The sequence below is a fragment of the Bos indicus genome, chromosome 9, assembly GCF_029378745.1.
Source record: "Bos indicus isolate NIAB-ARS_2022 breed Sahiwal x Tharparkar chromosome 9, NIAB-ARS_B.indTharparkar_mat_pri_1.0, whole genome shotgun sequence".
NCBI lineage: Eukaryota > Metazoa > Chordata > Mammalia > Artiodactyla > Bovidae > Bos > Bos indicus.
In genome coordinates this window covers 76373257-76390818 of record NC_091768.1, presented here as the reverse complement: position 1 = coordinate 76390818, position 17562 = coordinate 76373257, and the positions used below count along the sequence as shown (strand labels likewise).

Sequence of the window (17562 nt, the reverse complement as noted above, 5' to 3'; positions counted from 1 at the left end):
CTCCGGCCGGCCGCTTCTCCTGCGGGTCCCGTGGGCATGGTCGGGCTTTCCTTGGGAGTCTCCTCCGTCCTCGCCCTTGTATTTTAGTTAACAGGCACGCAGAGGCGTCCACCATGGGAGCCGGGGGCGGAGGAGGGCAGAGCAGCCGGCCCGTGGGGTTTCTGGTGTAACCGGCCCGGGAACCTCTCCCGCGGCCCCACCCGCGCGGCGAGCCGGTTCTGCTGACGGGTCTACGCCTGCGGAGGGAGGTGAGCACGGCTCGCCCTCCTGAGTGCCTCAGTGGAAGGCGGGGGGCGGGGTGAGGCGATGCTTCTCCCGACTCTGACCTTGGCCGCCCCTGTCCGCACCCTCGTGGGCCGAATGCTCCGTGCCCGGGTTGGATCCCGGAACAAAGGCAAGCAGGCCGCCCCACTCACACCTTAGACGGGAGCTTAGGGTCCAAACAGCAGTCAGGGGCCCAGGGGAAGGAAGTGGGTGAGGCCACAGTCACACCCTGAGAAAATCTTGAACTGTCCTGGTTTCTTGTCCTCTCCCCACCAAAGAGCCCCCAAACCCTTAAGTCACCCCATCAGATGTAACAGGCTGGGAAAGTGTGATGGGAAAGAGAAAGAGGGGACAGTGGCCAGGCCCTAGTGATTTTAGAAGTTTTTGGTTAGATTTAGTCTTTTTTTTTTCTAAGAGAATTATTGAGAAAAAATTCACTTACCATACAGTTCACCCACCTAAGACATACCAGTCAATGGTATTTAGTGTGTATTCACAGTTGTGCAACCGTCACCACAGTGAATTTTAGAACATGGTCTTCATCTTCCACCCCCGAAAGAAACCCCACTGAAACCCCATTAGTCATTCTTAAATCTCCACCACCCAGTCCTAGGCAACCACTCATCTGCTCTTTGTTTCTGTTCTGGACTTTCCTATAAATGGGATCATACAATGTCTTAATACATCTGGCTGCTCTAACAAAATATCACAGACTGGGTAACTTCTAAACTGCAGAAATGTGTTTCTCACAGTTCTGGAGGCCGGAAGTCCAAGTCCAGCAAGGTCAGACGACAGTTCTCTTCCTCTGGCAGACTGCTTATTGTACCCTCACATGGCAGAAGGAGTTTTTTCTGGTCTCTTTTATAAGGGCACTAATCCCACTCATGTGGGGGTCTTTCTTCATGACCTCATCACTGCCCAAAGCCACCACCTCTTAACCCATCATATTGGGCATCAGGGTTTCAACATACAAATGTTTAGGAGGACACAAACATAGCATATAGAATGTGGACCTTTCTGACTAGCTGCTTTCACTTGACAAAATATTTTCAAGGTTCATCAACATTGTAGCATGTATCAGTACTTCAGTCCTTTTAATGGCTGAAAAATATTCAGTTCGATAAGCGTTTTGTTTATTCTTTCATCAGTTGATGATCATTTGAATTGCTTCAAACTTTTGGCTTGAGTAGTAATACTGCTGTGCACATGTGTATATATGTTTCTGTTGGGCATGTTTTCATTTCTCTTGGGTAAAAGCTAGGAATGGAATTGCTGGGTCAAATGGTAACTCTATATTTACTTTTTTGAGGAACTGGCAGACGGTGTTTTAAAGTGACTGTACCACAGAATTCCCTGGTGGTCCATTGGTTAGAACACACTTCCACACTGGTGTGGGGTGTGAGCTTTCTGTTTCTACATATCCTTACCCAACACTTGTTATTATCTGACTTTTTTATGATAGCCATTCTAGTACTCTTGCCTGGAGAATCCCATGGACGGAGGAGCCTGGTGGGCTGCAGTCCATGGGGTCACTGAGGGTCGGGCATGACTGAGCGGCTTCACTTTCACTTTTTACTTTCATGCACTGGAGAAGGAAATGGCAACCCACTCCAGTATTCTTGCCTGGAGAATCCCAGGGACAGAGGAGCCTAGTGGGCTGCCATCTATGGGGTCACATAGAGTTGGACACGACTGAAGTGACTTAGCAGCAGCAGCAGCAGCAGTGGGTCTACCTTAAAAATTTTTTGTTTTGATATATAGTTCACATAACATAAAAGTCACCATTTTATTTATTTATCTTTTTAATTTATTGATTTTAATTGGAGGCTAATTACTTTACAATATTGTAGTGGTTTTTGCCATACATTGACATGAATCAGCCATGGGTGTAAAAGTCACCATTTTAACAAATACAGTTCATTGTTTTTCAGTATGTTCATTGTATTATACAAGCATCAGCACTAATTCTAGAGCATTCCATCACTCCAGAAAAAAGCCCTATACAATTTAGCAGTTACTCCTAATCTCCACTGGTGGCTCAGATCATAAAGAATCCACCTGTCAATGCAGGAGACAAAAGAGACTTGGGTTTGATTCCTGAATTGGGAAGATCCCCTAGAGGAAGGCATGGTAACCCGCTCCAGTATTTTTGCCTGGAGAATCCCATGGACAGAGGAGCTTGGCGAGCTACAGTCCATGGGGTTGCTAAGAGTAGGACACGACTGAAGCAGCTGAGCACACAGCACACCCAGCCTCCGGGTCCCTGGCAATCAGTAATCTATCTTCTGTCTCAATAGTGTATAGAGTACATTGTTAGTCGCTCAGTCATGTCTGACTCTTTACTTTCTCTCTGTATGGATTTTCCAATTCTGGACATTTCATATAAATGGAATTATATATAACATGTGATCTTTGGTGACTGGCTTCTTTCACTTAGTGTTATGCTTCCAAGAGTCATCTATGTTGTAGCATCTATCAGTGCTCCATTCCTTTCTGTTCCTGGATAATATCATGTTCTGTGGGCCTAGCGCTTTTAAAGCAATTTATGTCTTTTTGTTTCCTTCCCGTTTCCTGCTCAAACAGGTATGCAGTGGTCTGAGGATATATGACACTTTCTAGGGTTTATAGCAAATCTATTACTATTACTGAGATATGTTTGAATTATTTAGTGAAGGCTAAATAATTAATTTTGACTTATTTTTATTATTTTTTATTTTTTTATTTTTATTTTATTTTATTTACAATATTGTATTGGTTTTGCCATATATCAACATGAATTTTAACTCATGTAACAGATGTGATCCATTCCATAGGTAAATTTGCCAAGTTGAGAATACAATTTTACCTTACAGCAATATTTTTTTTTAAGAGGAAAAGAAAGTAATTTACAGTGTTGCTTAAGAAATTTGTTGTTCTTTTTCACCTGTAGCATACCTTACAGTTATCAATGCTTTTTGAGGGGAAGAGTATTTTATTTGTATAAAAACTGAGGCTACATTTGGAGACATTCATTTTATAGGGTTTGAAATATACAATTAATTAAGATAACAGGTGACTAAGTTGAATTATATATATTTACAAGTTGATAATTAGTCATGTAAAAGAACAGAAGGAAGGAAAGAAAGGGATTTATTTTAAATTAATTTCAGTTAGAATGAACAATGAAATTCAGAAGACTCAAGTTTTATACTAACATGTCAAATTATCTAGCTAGTTTTCTTATTGATTAATTAAAGTAAAATTTTTTCTTTTTATTAGCTCATGTCTAACCAGTATTTACATGACATTGTGAAGATGTTTTATTTAAGATTTATGGCATTTGTGATGGTGCACTGTGGCACCTTTATATCACCAGGGTCTCCAAGTTCATCCCAGCAGGGGAGCAAGCACAGGAGAATCCTGCAGCAGGAATTTGAGCCATCTCTCATTATTCATGGCAGCTATGTATGTTCTATACACTCACCATGGACATTGAGCTAGTGAATACTGAGCCATTGGTACTACAGGAAATACAGACTTAGGTTCCTCTGAACCTCTGGTTATATTTTCATCAATATGTAGCCTTTTTAAAATCCATTCTGACAAACTCTGCTTTTATTAATCTATTTTGCCACACTGTGCAGTGTGTGGGATCTTAGTTTCCCAACCAGTCATTGAGCCCGTGCCCCTGCATTGGGAGTATGGAGTCTTAACCACAGGACTGCCAGGGAAGTCCCTAATATATGCTGTTAATTTATTAACACTGAACTCACAAAAAACAGCACTGTAACTTATGCATTCTTGAAGTTTCTGTGTCTTCTCCAAAAGGCACATCCCATCCTTCTTTTCTCTTAGGAGCACTTATAGCACTTCAGCACTATGCCTGAGAGGCATTTAAAAGAGCAAAATCACCAACAAAAAGCACAAAAATGTGAAAAATGTGCCACTAAATAAACTATGAGAAGGACAATGTATGAGACCTGTAAGTAGAAAACAGAGCTTAGCCTTGTTCGACTTTATCTGGGAATGTGTCTTTGGTGGCTTGGTTTTTTCCACCACTCTACGCATATACACGTCCACCCATGAGCCAGAAAGTGATGTATTGATGCGAGGGTTACAAAGATATATCAGCAAGTAGGTGAATTTGCAAGTATGGAATCTAGGAATCATGAGGATTGACTGTAAGTGCTTCCTGCACTTCCATCCATATTTCATGGACCAAAGCACGTCATCAGGCCTTAACTGACTTTGGGAGGGTGTGAAAGGGCAATCCCACCGTGTTGTCAAAGGAGAATTCAAATATATGAGAGAAGTACTAATGCCAATTGCTGATGTCTTTTGGTCATGGATTATTCCATCCTTGAAGCAGACTTTATTTCCCAGAGACAGTTGCCACATTGTCTCTCATCCAACATGCTGTTCCTATAACGTGACTTTGTTGCACCTGCCATGAGAGAATGAGGCCTCTGCTCCTATTCCTTGAAACTGGGCAGACTGTGTGACTTCTGAGGCCTGGTCATTAAAAACTTCCACCGAGTTCTAGGGCTACCCGCGCTTAGAAATCCAACAACCCTGCTGGAGGGAAGCCCAGGCAGTTCCAAGGAAAGCTACGTGTAGGTTCCTAGCTGAGGTCCTGACTGACAGCTGGCGACAACCACCACACGTGAGTGACCAGGGGTTCCGACAGCGCCAGCTCCTTGTCCTCCAGACAGCCTCCCTTCTTCCATGCTGAGGCCCCAGAGGTCACAGAGCAGACACAGGCAGTACCTACAGAATCTGTGAGCATAAAAAAAATGGCTGCTTTTTAAAATGCCGTTCTGTTTGAGGTGGTTTATTTCAGGAATAATAGCTAAAAGAGTAATTTATATGTCGTCTACGAATGGTGCTGTAGTGGGTGTTGGTGGGGTTTAGAAACGTATAGAATTTTGCCCTTTGTTGCTGTTGTTGTTCAGTCACTAAGTCGAGTCCAGCTATCTGCGACCCCATGGACTGCAGCGCGCCAGGCTTCCCTGTCCTTCCCTGTCTCCTGGAGTTTGCTCAGATTCATGTCCATTGAGTCAGTGATGCTGTCCAACCATATCATCTTCTGTTGCTCTCTCCTGCCCTTGATCTTTCCCAGCATCAGGGTCTTTTCCAGTGAGTAGGCTCTTCACATCAGGTGGCCAAAGTATTGGAGCTTCAGCTTCAGCATCAGTCTTTCCGATGAATACTCAGGGTTGATTTCCTTTAGGAATGACTGGTTTGATCTCCTTCCTGTCCAAGTGACTCTTAATAGTTTCATCCAGCACCACAATTCGAAAACATCAATTCTTCAGTGCTCAGCCTTTTTTATTTTACATTCAAGTCATTGTTTACTCAGAGGCCATTCTTGTACTCACAATGTAATTAAATATTTGGTCTTTTTATAGTTACTATAATCTCAAATATAACTATAAAATGGATAGCAACTTGGTATTCTAATGGAAAATGTAATCTTTTCTTTTGCTTGGTTTCTCCTTTAGTTTGGGTAAGAATTTTAATAGTCATCCATTATTTAGACACAAAGCAACCCATGAAGCCCTGTTTACACTTGGTGCCTGACACATAATTGCTTGATAAATGTTGAATGAATGCCAATCTGAATTTATCAGACACTGATCGTGATTGAGTGTCTTTAGAAGCACCTGTGAACCACCTTTCTCATGGACCACAGAAAATGAAGAGACATTTATTGAATGTGGGGTTAAGGATAAGAAAGCTAAGGTCTAAAGCTGGGAATGTCTTTAAAAGTAAAACATCAATTCTAATCAATATGAGGCTGATATAACTTCTGAGACTGCAGTGAGTGTTTTTAAAAAACATAGAGGGATATCCACACTGATGTTAACAGGTTCATGACGTGAAGTAAAAGTGGAAACCAAATATACCACAACTAGGTAACTCACGGGAGAAGGCAATGGTATTTCCTCTGAAAAAATTTCAGATTTCTCTGGTTTCCTTGCCTAGAGTTGGCTTCCTTTGATCTGGGACAGCCTTCCTCCCAGGGCTGCATTATAACTGTGATGGGCCCAAAGCACTTTTGCTTTGGTGGGTCCCTTCCTCTGTAGAAAAATACAAACATTTGTATTTTATGTCTCTGTTGTTATAAAGATGAATATAATTTTTGATGCCCCCCCAAATTAACTTTTTAAATTCTGGTTTTAAAAGAAATTAAAATATTTTCATGGGCCCCTAAAAATGATGTGAGCTCTGGGCATTTAGCCTGGTAAGGCTGATGGCTGAGTAGGTTCTGATATCTTAGTTTCCCTACAAGAGAGTGAGAATGTCTGATATCGTATATGGGAAGATAAATAGAGAAAGGTACTAATACTTACTCTGCCCTTATGGTGGATGTGTGTTTTAACATCGGATCTTTTTATTAACAACTCTCTGAGGCAGGGCTTATTAGTGTGATAAAGGAGTAAATAATGAATAATTTAGAACCAAGAAGATTCAATGCTTAAAGTGAGAATTTGTAACTTTTGCCTCGCCTTGTTCAGAATCCAGATAGAGAGGATGAATGCTAATGCTGGCCTTTCAAAACATCCAACTATGTGTATTGTCTGAATATGGGGGGAGGAATTGGAGAAGGAGAAGCTTTATTTTAACTCTGTACGGCAAAGTCCTGCATTGCACTGAGAACATGGTGGGACTTAGGATGCCTTATTCTAATATCAGAGTACAGTGATCTCAGTTCCTTCACCAGGGACTGATTTGGTCTTTGGGACCACATGGTTTCTGAGATGAAGTTGTTGGTCTCATCTTTCCTCTTCTATATGTAAAACTTTCCCTCTCACCCCGTCTGACTTCTTTCAAGATTTTTCCTTTATTTTTGGTTTTCTGTGGTTTGAATTCGAAATGCCCAGGTGTAGGGGTATTTTTTGTTTGTTTTCCTGTTTGATGCTCTCTGAGTTTCCCGGATCTGTGATTGACATTAATTTAGGGAAATTTGTTGTCATTGTTGCTTCTAATATTTCTTTTCGCTTCCTGGTATTCCCATTATACCTATGTAACACCTTTTCAGTTCGGTTCAGTCACTCAGTCATGTCCGACTCCTTGCGACCCCATGAACTGCAGCACACCAGGCTTCCCTGTCCATCACCCACTCCTGGAGTTTACTCAAATTCATGTCCATCGAGTCGGTGATGCCATCCAACCATCTCATCCTCTGTCGTCCCCTTTTCCTCCCGCCTTCAATCTTTCCCAGCATCAGGGTCTTTTATGTAGTAGGAAATGGCAACCCACTCCAGTATTCTTGCCTAGAAAACTCCATGAACAGAGGAGCCTGGTGGGCTACAGTCCATGGGGTTGCAAAGAGTCGGAGATGACTGAGCATGCACACACCATCACCTTTTACAGTCGTCTCACGACTCTTGTATATATTTTTTTTTTCCAGTTTTTTGTTTCTCTTTGCTTTTCCCTTTTGAAATTTCCTATTAATATTTCCTTAGATTCCTTCCTCAACTGTGTCCAGTCTACTGAATAAGCTCATCAAAAGCATTCTTCATTTCTGTGACAGTGTTTTTGGTTTCTAGCACTTCTTTTTGGTTCCTTCATAGAATTTCAGTCTCTCTGCAGACATTGCCCTTCTGTTCTTGTTGTCTGTGTTTTCCATTAGAGCTCTTTGCATATTAATCATATTTATTTTACATTCCTGGCCTGATAATTCCAACAACATTCCTGCCATCTCTGGATCTGTTTCTGATGCTTGCTCTGTTAATTCAAATTGTGTTTTGTGCCTTTTAGTATACAATTCTTTCTTGAAGGGTAAACTCGATGTCCTAGGCAAAGAGAACTGCAGTAAATAGGCCTTTAATTACGTGGTGGTTGGTGGTTAGATGTGGGGGAAGGGAAAATGTTTTATAGTTTTATGATTAGGTCCCAGTCTTTAAGTGAGCCTGTGCCACTGGGCTGTGAACTTCGTAAGTGCTTCTCTGTTGCTTTTTCCTTTTCTCCCCTTTATTAGAATAAGCTAGTTGGGTGTTTGCCCACTCTGCAGTGTAAGACTAGAATCAGCTGGGCCTGCAGATTCCCCGCCCCCTCCCAGGTGAGTTAGGTTCTGATAAAACCCAAGCAGGTTAGGCCCTGGAGAAGTAGTTCTCCTGAGGGCAGGCTTTGTTACAAAGAACAGAACGTGGTGATGGATTTCGGGATGGTCCCTCTTCCTCTCCTTCTGCTGGAAGCACAATAAGGTTTTTTTCCTCAGAACTCCACTGTGAGAATCTGGTAGGGCTCCTAGAGGCAAAATTCACGGAGTGTGGGTCCCTCTGGAGTGTTTAGTTCTCAGGTTTGCCTACTCTGAGCCTCTGGCAGTCCTTCAGTTGCAGTTCGGTTTTCCCCAGCTCTGGCCCCGTTTCCTGAGGAGGTTTCTATGTGTGGGCTTCTGCTGAAGGTAAGTTGTGATTTTCTGTATCCATCTCTCTCGAGTGTGGGGCCAATGGTTTGCCCTATGACCACAGTTTGCTGAATTTAAGAGGAGCTGTTGATTTTTCAGTTTCTTGGGCTTTTTGTTGTTGTTATGATGGAGAAATGACTTTCAAGCTCCTTTCATGCCAGACCAGAAACTGGACTCCTTTTCTTTTGTAGAAAATGATGCCTTAGTGATATTTTCTGATCCAATGTAGAATTTAGTGAAAATGTCTACATTCTGGTCACTGTTACTATTATACTACCTCTTAAAAAAAAAAAAAAAACTACTTATTTGGCCATGCAGGGTCTTAGTGCAGCCTTGAGGGTTTTTAGTTGTGGTATGTGGGATCTAGTTCCCTGACCTGGGAGAGAACCCAGGCCTCCTGCATTGGAAACGTGGAATCTTAACCACTGGGCTGCCAGGGAAGTCGCCTCCCTCCCATTCTTAATCTTTTCTGGCTACAGTTATTGCTTCTCCAAATACTTTTTAGCTGTTAAAATCTAGTTCTTTCATCCCTGGTTTTTTATAAATTCCACTCTGTGGCTTGGAGTGCTAACAGCTAGTACTACCCGTGTATGCCAGTTGTGTCAACATTTAAAAAAGGATGCACTGTTTACATGATTGTTTCTAATATTCTGTTTGCAAATCCTGCTTTGTGAGTTGAATTGGTAGCAGATGCACATTATGCTGCGGAGAAGGCAATGGCACCCCACTCCAGTACTCCTGCCTGGAAAATCTCATGGATGGAGGGGCCTGGTGGGCTGCAGTCCATGGGGTCGCCAAAGTTGGACACGACTGAGCGACTTCACTTTGCCTTTTCACTTTCATGCATTGGAGAAGGAAATGGCAACCCACTCCAGTGTTCTTGCCTGGAGAATCCCAGGGACGGGGAAGCCTAGTGGGCTGCCGTCTATGGGGTCGCACAGAGTCAGACACGACTGAAGTGCCTTAGCAACAGCACATTACGCTGATGGCTTCAGGGAAGTATTTACAGAGAATGTTGGGTTATAAATGATGGCTCAAAGCTAGATTTACACACTTATTTTCTCTAAACATGGTACCTTACACCTGGATAGAAGCTCACCTGTATTTTGTATCCACTCACATTACCTAGAAAATGACTTGCCTTTGTATTAGAATCTCTGGCTCTATTTCTGTTTAATTGGTCTATATGGGTCCTGATATCAGTATTTCTAAAAATTCCTTGAGTAATTCTACCATGCACTAGGGTTGAAGTCTACTGGTGTGTAGCAAGTGTCAGCAAACCTTTTCAGAACTGGGCAGTAAGTATTTGGGGCTTTGAAGATCAAATAGTCTCTGCTGTAACTACTTGACTCTTGATGTAGGAAGAGCCATAGACAAGTGGGAATGGCTGGGTTCCAATTTTATTTCCAGCCACTAAAATTCTAATTCATATAGCTTTCATGTGTCATGAAATATCCTTTTTTTTTTTTTGAACTATTGAAAAATGTAAAAATCAGTCTGTCTCACAGGATGTACCATAACAGGTTGCTTAAATGGTGTGTGGTGGGAAAGGTATTCTCTGATGAAAATATAGTGGAATTCGGCCTGGGGGCTGTAGTTTATTTTCTTACAGCTTGATTTGGTTCCACAAAAGAAAATGTTTCCTTTATCACTGGTAAAGTCTTCAATGAGTCCTAGCATTGACTACTTATTTTAAGTAAGTCTACCAAAACACAAACACATTTATTGTTTGCTTATTTTGGGCTGTGCTGGGTCTTGGCTTTTCTCTACTTGCGGCGAGCGGGGGCTGCTCTCCAGTCATGATGCGTGGGATTCTCACTGTGGCGGCGTCTCTTGTGGTGGCTCCATTGTGGCGGAGCACTGCCTCTGAGTTACTCGGGCTTCAGTAGTTGCAGCACATGGGCTCAGAAGTTGTGGCGCTCAGTCTCAGTTGTTCTGCAGCATGTGAGATCTTCCCAGACCAGGGATTGAATCTGTGTCTCCTGCATTGGCAGGCTGATTCTTTGCCACTGAGCCACTAGGGAAACCCTATCAGAATATTTTAAAACATGACAATGCATTTCCATATTGGCCTTTGAAACTGTGGTATTTGGGATGCTTTTGTCTACAAATACCAAGCGTGGCTTAAATGGTTAGTGGTGGGAAAGGTATACTCTGATGAAAATATAGACATTTGCAGGGTTATTAGGCAGCATGACAATCATCAACCCAGGTATTGTCCATCTTTCTACTCTACTATCCTCAATACTAGTCCTGGCCAATGTCTTGCTTCTGGTTGCAAGGAACAGCCCTGCTGCTACTGCTAAGTCGCTTCAGTCATGTCCGACTCTGTGTGACCCCATAGACGGCAGCCCACCAGGCTCCTCCGTCCCTGGGATTCTCCAGGCAAGAACACTACAGTGGGTTGCCATTTCCTTCTCCAATGCAGGAAAGTGAAAAGTGAAAGTGAAGTTGCTCAGTCGTATCCGACTCATAGCCACCCCATGGACTACAGCCTACTAGGCTCCTCCGTCCATGGGATTTTCCAGGCAGGAGTACTGGAGTGGGGTGCCATTGCCTTCTCCAAGGAACAGCCCTAGGTACCGCATACAGACATGTAACATCCAGCAGAGAGGAAGAGTGTTTCCTTCCATGCATTTTTTTTAATGTGAGGCAGTCTTTTTTTAGAGCAAGCCTCTCCTCCTGTGTACATTTCCCCCATCAGCCCCAAAGACCAAATCAGTCCCTGGCCAAGGAATTGAGATCACTATGATTAACTCTCATTGTGTATCCACTGGTGTGGGCAGGGGGAAGGGAAATCTGTCTGCCTCTCACAGGCGGTCCTAGGATTTCAGAACCAAATCAGGGTCTGTTAGCAAAGGAAAAGGAAGAAATGGCAGTTGGGAAATCAACAGAGTCTCACAGAGAACTAGATTCTTAGGATTAAAAAAAGAAGGCTGTCTGCTGAGCTTCTCATTGCCATTTGTTTATTTACTTCCCTTAAAGACCATTAGAGAATTGTTTAGTACAATTTTCCTGAAATAAATTTTATTGATTTTTCACTCAGATTATATTTTGCTTAAGTCTTGAAAGAAGTTGCTAGTATTTCTATCAGATTACATTTGAAAAGTAATGCAGTGTACTTTGTTATTTTTCTACAACTCTACCATGTTGTGTATCTAGTATAAAAATGTTCATGTCAAAAATTTTGAAGAGTCATCATTTTTTGTTCATTTTTGAACCATCAGAAGTTTGTTTAGTTTATACTATGAAAACAAAAAAGTTTTACCCCTGAAATTACAGCACTGAATATAAATTTAAGGACCTTGTGTGCCACCTTGCCACCCCCATGGGTATCCGGATACAGCCCCCAAGTGTAAATGACTCACCTCTACCTCCCCATTTGAAAATCACAGAGGGAGATTTGTATCCATTCCAAATTCAGCTATGTCCATCTTATTTTGAGCCCTGACCCCCAGTCTGGAGTGGGCACTGAAATTCCACATTTGCAGTTTTCTTGGGAGACCAGCTGGCACTATGAAAGGTGCTCTGACCCAGGTCAGAGAGGCTTCTGGTCCCAGCTCTGCCTCTTAGGAGGTATTTAACCTCTCTCAGCTCTAGTTTTGACATCTGCAAAGCAAGAGCTTGAACAATGTGATTTATAAGACCCCATTAGAGCTTATCTGTGTTTCTCTTTAAGATTTTGACCTTTCCTTGTACACATTGCTACATTTAAAATGGATAACCAACAAAGACCTACTGTATAGCAAAAATGAAAAATAAAACAATCCTTCAATCCTATATAAGGGAATAAAAAAGATTTGACTTTTCCTTTCCAATGTTAAACTGATTTCTACTCTTAATACTGCTTGATGAACATACATTGTTACCGGGTCCCCCCAAGATAATGTGTGGGAACAGCCATCTTTTGTCCTGCCACGGCACAGTTAGAGACAGCCCCTGATATTCTAGTGTGAGACAGTCCCACATAACCAAGCCAAATCTAGGAAGCAAGTCAAAAGGTAAACAGAGCGATGCTACTCACGAGAGAATTTTGTAGCACTTTATTTTTTTTTTAGCTAAAATGCTTGCAAATGTCAGTTCTTTCCTCATTAATATTTAAATATATTTCACCATTATTTACAACAGCCTTGAAAATACACTGGGTCCACTGACCCCTGCAGCTCCAGAGCTGTTTTTTTCTCTCCTTCTAGAACTCTCCAAGCCTCTTCACACAGAAGTGAAACAATGAGGCCCTGGACAACTTGTGTAGAAAGAAAAGTTTTATTTGGTGGTCGAAGTAGTTATCTTTGGCTTATCAACATTTTTCTGTTTTCTTTCTCTATAGAGTTCTTATGTTCCCTAGTAATTCTTTTTTCCCCTCAACTCATATTAGAACTTTTTGTTTTTCTCAGGGGTATATGTTATAGAAGAGCCCAGTCATTGTTAGAACAACGTGGGGAAAGTTTCCCCTAAGGAACTTAAAAATAAGTTAACAAGATTGACATTTGTTGAGCTCCACCCCCATCCCCAACCCATTCATCCCGGTGTCCACCAGTGACTAACAGCTTCTTAGGTCCAGAGGCCCTTGTCCCCCTGCCCAAGTGGGCTGTTTGAAGGGTGGAGGGCCATGCTCTGTATGGTTTTCAGGAGCAGTTTATATTTGCTTATCTAGCCCAGGTGAACCCACTCCACACTGAATGCCCGCGTCCAGAGCCTGTTCCCCAGGAGCATCCTTGGTGGCCTCCTCATAGGAGGGCGGTGAACACACCTTGGAGAGAAGGGCAGCCTCTGGGGGCAGTGGGGAGTAAGGGGAGGTCTGCTCGCTGCTCCAGGGTAAGCCGGGCAGGAAGTCGGTCATCTCCCCCGCAGGCGGGTGCTCTGGGAGGTCCAGGACAGAAACCTGGCCCTGGGGCCGAGGGGTCTGACAGTGGCGATACAGGAAGAGCAGTAGAAAGGCCAGGAAGAGCAGGACGGTGGCTGGAAGAAGGATGAACAGGAAGGGCTCCACATCCTCCCGGGTGGAACTTCTCTTCTGGGTGCCCTGGCGTTGGGGAACGGAATAGAGTTAGAAGATGGGGAAAGAAGACCCCTGGAGTTCTAAGGTTGGCCTCTGTCTTCATTTCGTATTCTACCATCATTTGGGCTTCCCTCATAGCTCAGCTGGTAAAGAATCTGCCTGCAATGCTGGAGACCGGGGTTTGATTCCTGGGTTGGGAAGATCCCCTGGAGAGGGGAAAGGCTACCCACTCCAGTATTCTGGCCTGGAGAATTCCATGGACTGTATGGTCCATGGGGTGGCAAAGAGTTGGACACAACTGAGTGACTTTCACTTTCACCATCATTTATTCACTCTAAAAATCACTCTAATCATTCATTTATGGCAATGAATTAAAGTGTACTTATAAAGTATGAATTCAGAATGTCAAAAGTACATGAGGATACCCTACAATATATCCACTGAAGTAAAAATATTAGAATAAGGTTTAGTTGGTAGGTCCATCACACATTCATTGAATGAGAACTCTTACTATTTATGTACTTTATTTAGAATTAGACCAATAATGTTTTATGCTGCACAAGGGTCATTTGGAACTTCTTTGATTCTGGAGTAAAATCTGACATTGTTACATGCTCCTATGACATATAAATAACATTTGAAATCTGATTGGATAGCCAATGCTTATGATGATTGAGATTGTGAAATTCCTTCAGTTTGTTTTTGCAATATTTGTAGGATAAATATAGAAATTTGGAACTCAAGAAAAAGAATTACAGGTAAATTTTTGAATAACCTAAAAGGTATTGATTTGATAGTATCAGCTTATAAGAATAATGATGATTCTTGGTGGAGTAAACAATATAATAGGCACAGAATGATACTCCAACAGCAAGGTATGAAAAAAGAAGTCCTGTTCCAAATTGCATAGACATCTCTTTACATAAAGCTGCTAAGAAATAAGTATTAAAATGCTTCTGCATTCACAATGCATGTGAATGTTAGTATTTACTACTACAGAGGGAAAGAAAACAGTGTAAAACCTTATAATTGTGTTTAAAAAAACAACATACTAAGATCTACTGATTTAAAATAAAGCTTACACTAGTAGAATTATGAGAGCTGGGTTTTTTGCCTTGATTTTGGTGAAAAGAACAAATGTTTTGCTGGCCTTAATGTTTAAGAGACTGATTTATCTAGTGTTTGTTGTTGTTATCTTTAATTCCTAAAGAATTTACAACTATGGATGCTATTTTGACTTGAAATTAGATGGTCTATTTAATATTTACCCTGTTAGATATTTTGTTTTGGTAAGATATGAGTTATGATATTTTAGCTTAAAATCCTTACAATTTTTTAAGTTTTTTTTGAGCAGCAGAGCGTCATCTTTGGGCTTTGACAGCTGTGGTCTTGAATTCCGATATGACCTTCTGATACCTGTGTGACCATGGACTATTCACTTACCCGCTCTGATTCTAGTTTTTCTTCAGTATGAAATGAGAGTAAAATCATCTTTTTTTGGAAGGTTGGCTTGAGAATATAATGAATCAACGAACTATGAATTTGTTCAGTTTTCTCACACATAATCTAGTTTATCAGAACTCTTAAAATCTGTTAGGATAAAACAAGGACTTTGATTATATAAGTTTAAGAATAGATGAACTCAAAAATAAATTTACTACAACTATTAAAACAAGTTGGACTCAAAAAGCAATTTAAACTATGTTTATTTTCTCCCATTAGATAAATCATTTACAATGTTAAAGCTATTATCTCTTAATACTTAATCACTCTTCAACCTTGATAACCACGGACCATTTTATATAACTGATTTTTCTTCTTTCTCCTTCAATAAATGTGGATAAGTTTCTGAACCGTTGTGGGCATCAAATTTTAAACACTGTTATACCCTCTAAGTTCCATATGCATTGAATATGAAGATACTTAATATTCTATTTAAAAGTTTTTATGTAATCCTCTTACTTTATACCACTAATGGTATTAGTTGCAAAAAAATTGAGAAAGATGCTACTGTCTCCTTCTGGAATCAGTACTTCCATTGGGTGAGTTATCTTGTCCAGATATCGATACTTATACAGCAGATTAGGACAATTTCTTGAGATAAAGAACTTTTTTTCCCCCCCCTAATTAAGAGACCATGGAGCTATAGAACAAATTTATGATGGTATCTTTGTTTTTTAAATGATTCATAGTATATTGGTTCAAATTGTTTTGTTTTGTTTTTTTTAATGCAGAAAGAATGTCTTTAGTCAAATATTCTAAATGGTTCATTACTCTCAAGGTGGCTTTTTAATATTTCTCAAGGACTTTGCACTACAGGGATTACTTCAAAGAAAAAGGCAATAGAAAGTGTAACTGCTGAAGGATATATCATATATGTGTATAATTTATTTCTGTAAAAATTGGTTTTAGAGAACTTAAATACCAATCTCAACCCTCAACTTTCTAGAAAACAAGAAAATAGGTTTCTTTCCCTCTTTCTTGTGGGACAGTGGTATCACTCACTTTCCTGTTGACCATAAAATTAATTCTGAGTTTTTAGGTTTCTATAAATATTTTTCCTTAACGAACCCTCAGATTGGGACCCCCTTTGGGCACTTCCCAGATAAAGCAAAGCAGCTGCTGCATTTCTTGGAGGCAAAACCTCTTTAAGTCTTTGCTGCCCCTCCTGAAGTAAGATCCCTGGCTTCTTAGAAACAGTTGGAGGGCCAACCGGAATCTCTTTCTTTTTTTGTTATTGTTTTTTAAATGTAGACATTGCTTACTGAGCAAAAATGCAACCTTGTCATACCCAGACAAGAATTTGCTGACTTCTGCCTTCAGGTGTTCTTTTATATATTTGTTATCTCAGGTGTTTTCAGAATATTCTGTGACAAGTTTTACTTGAATTTATCATTGTCAAAAGAATCCAGCTTTCAAGTTACCTCCTTACACCAGGTCAAGTCAGTGGATTCATATTTTTGTCACACCTGTAATGTAAAATGTTGCCACTAAGTTTTCCTAACAATATAGGTGATGTTGGTTTTAAAGCTAACAAGGATATTTTGGGGGAAGAAAAGGCATAAGTTGTAGGTACAGACCTGCAGCTGAGTTTCCAGAAGAGGGAGGCTGGGTTCGCTGGTTAACCACTCGTATGTTCCCCGGCCGGCGTGGCCAAACTTCCCCCAGCTGCTGCCCAGCAGTGCCCGCATGCTTTTACCCGACTGGTGCCCTGGTTCCCCTTCCACCTCGCTGCCCAGATCTCAACAGTGCTGCTGCTTCTTGGCCCACATCCAGCTTGGGTGTGTTCGGCTGATGGCTCTTGGTAAATTTGTTCTCTGATGAGGATCAACAAGGGAAAAGAAACCAACCAGAGAGACCTCTGAGGACTATATTTAAATTCCGTGCCTCTGGGTTTGCTTCTGTGGCCTTCGTCATATAAGCATGGAATCAGATACCAGACACAGAATAGATTTCAGACAGATGTTCTTTGCATTCGTGTTATTAGAGTGCCGCAAATGGTCTCAGTGAGTAAAGAGCTTTTATATTTGATGTAAATAAGACCCTCTCCCTTCCCTTACCACACCTTCTCCAGAGATATAGCTGAGCAAGAAAAACTACCCAACCTGAATTTCCTTTAATTATTTTTGGATTCTGTGGTACAGGGAGAAGCGGGTATTTGGTAGAGAAGCAAGACTCATTAATTACATTTTGGTGAATTATTTAGATGAAAGATGCTAAATGATAAAATTGTACAGAAGCCAGAGAGACAATGGCTCAGATTGTTTGGATGGAATGTTTGCTGTTTTCAGTTTTTTTAAAAAAGTCAAATTACCAGTACCTACATAGTCTTCCTTATGAATTACCTTATGAACTTTATAAAATTATATCAAGCAGTAAGAAACTTTCAATTTGCATATTCACTGAG

The 17562-nt window shown here is 41.2% G+C and overlaps 1 protein-coding gene across 1 annotated transcript; it reads right to left on the bottom strand.

Moving 5' to 3' along the window:
- Positions 1–87: 87 nt before the first annotated feature.
- SMIM28 (small integral membrane protein 28) lies at positions 88–16846 on the bottom strand. Its single transcript, XM_070795643.1, has 4 exons — positions 16736–16846; positions 13333–13679; positions 327–418; positions 88–236 (listed from the first exon to the last, which is right to left on the bottom strand). Exons 1-4 carry the CDS (start codon positions 16844–16846, stop codon positions 88–90), a joined length of 699 nt encoding a protein of 232 aa, XP_070651744.1.
- Between the last annotated feature and the right edge of the window lie 716 nt (positions 16847–17562).

Coding starts and splice junctions, on each gene's coding strand:
- SMIM28 (XM_070795643.1), bottom strand. CDS start 16,846: ATGCGGGCACTGCTGGGCAGCAGCTGGGGGAAGTTTGGCCACGCCGGC. Junction 13,680..16,735: donor TTCTGGAAACTCAGCTGCAG/GTCTGTACCTAC, acceptor CCCCAACGCCAG/GGCACCCAGAAGAGAAGTTC. Junction 237..326: donor TGCGGACAGGGGCGGCCAAG/GTCAGAGTCGGG, acceptor CTCCCTCCGCAG/GCGTAGACCCGTCAGCAGAA.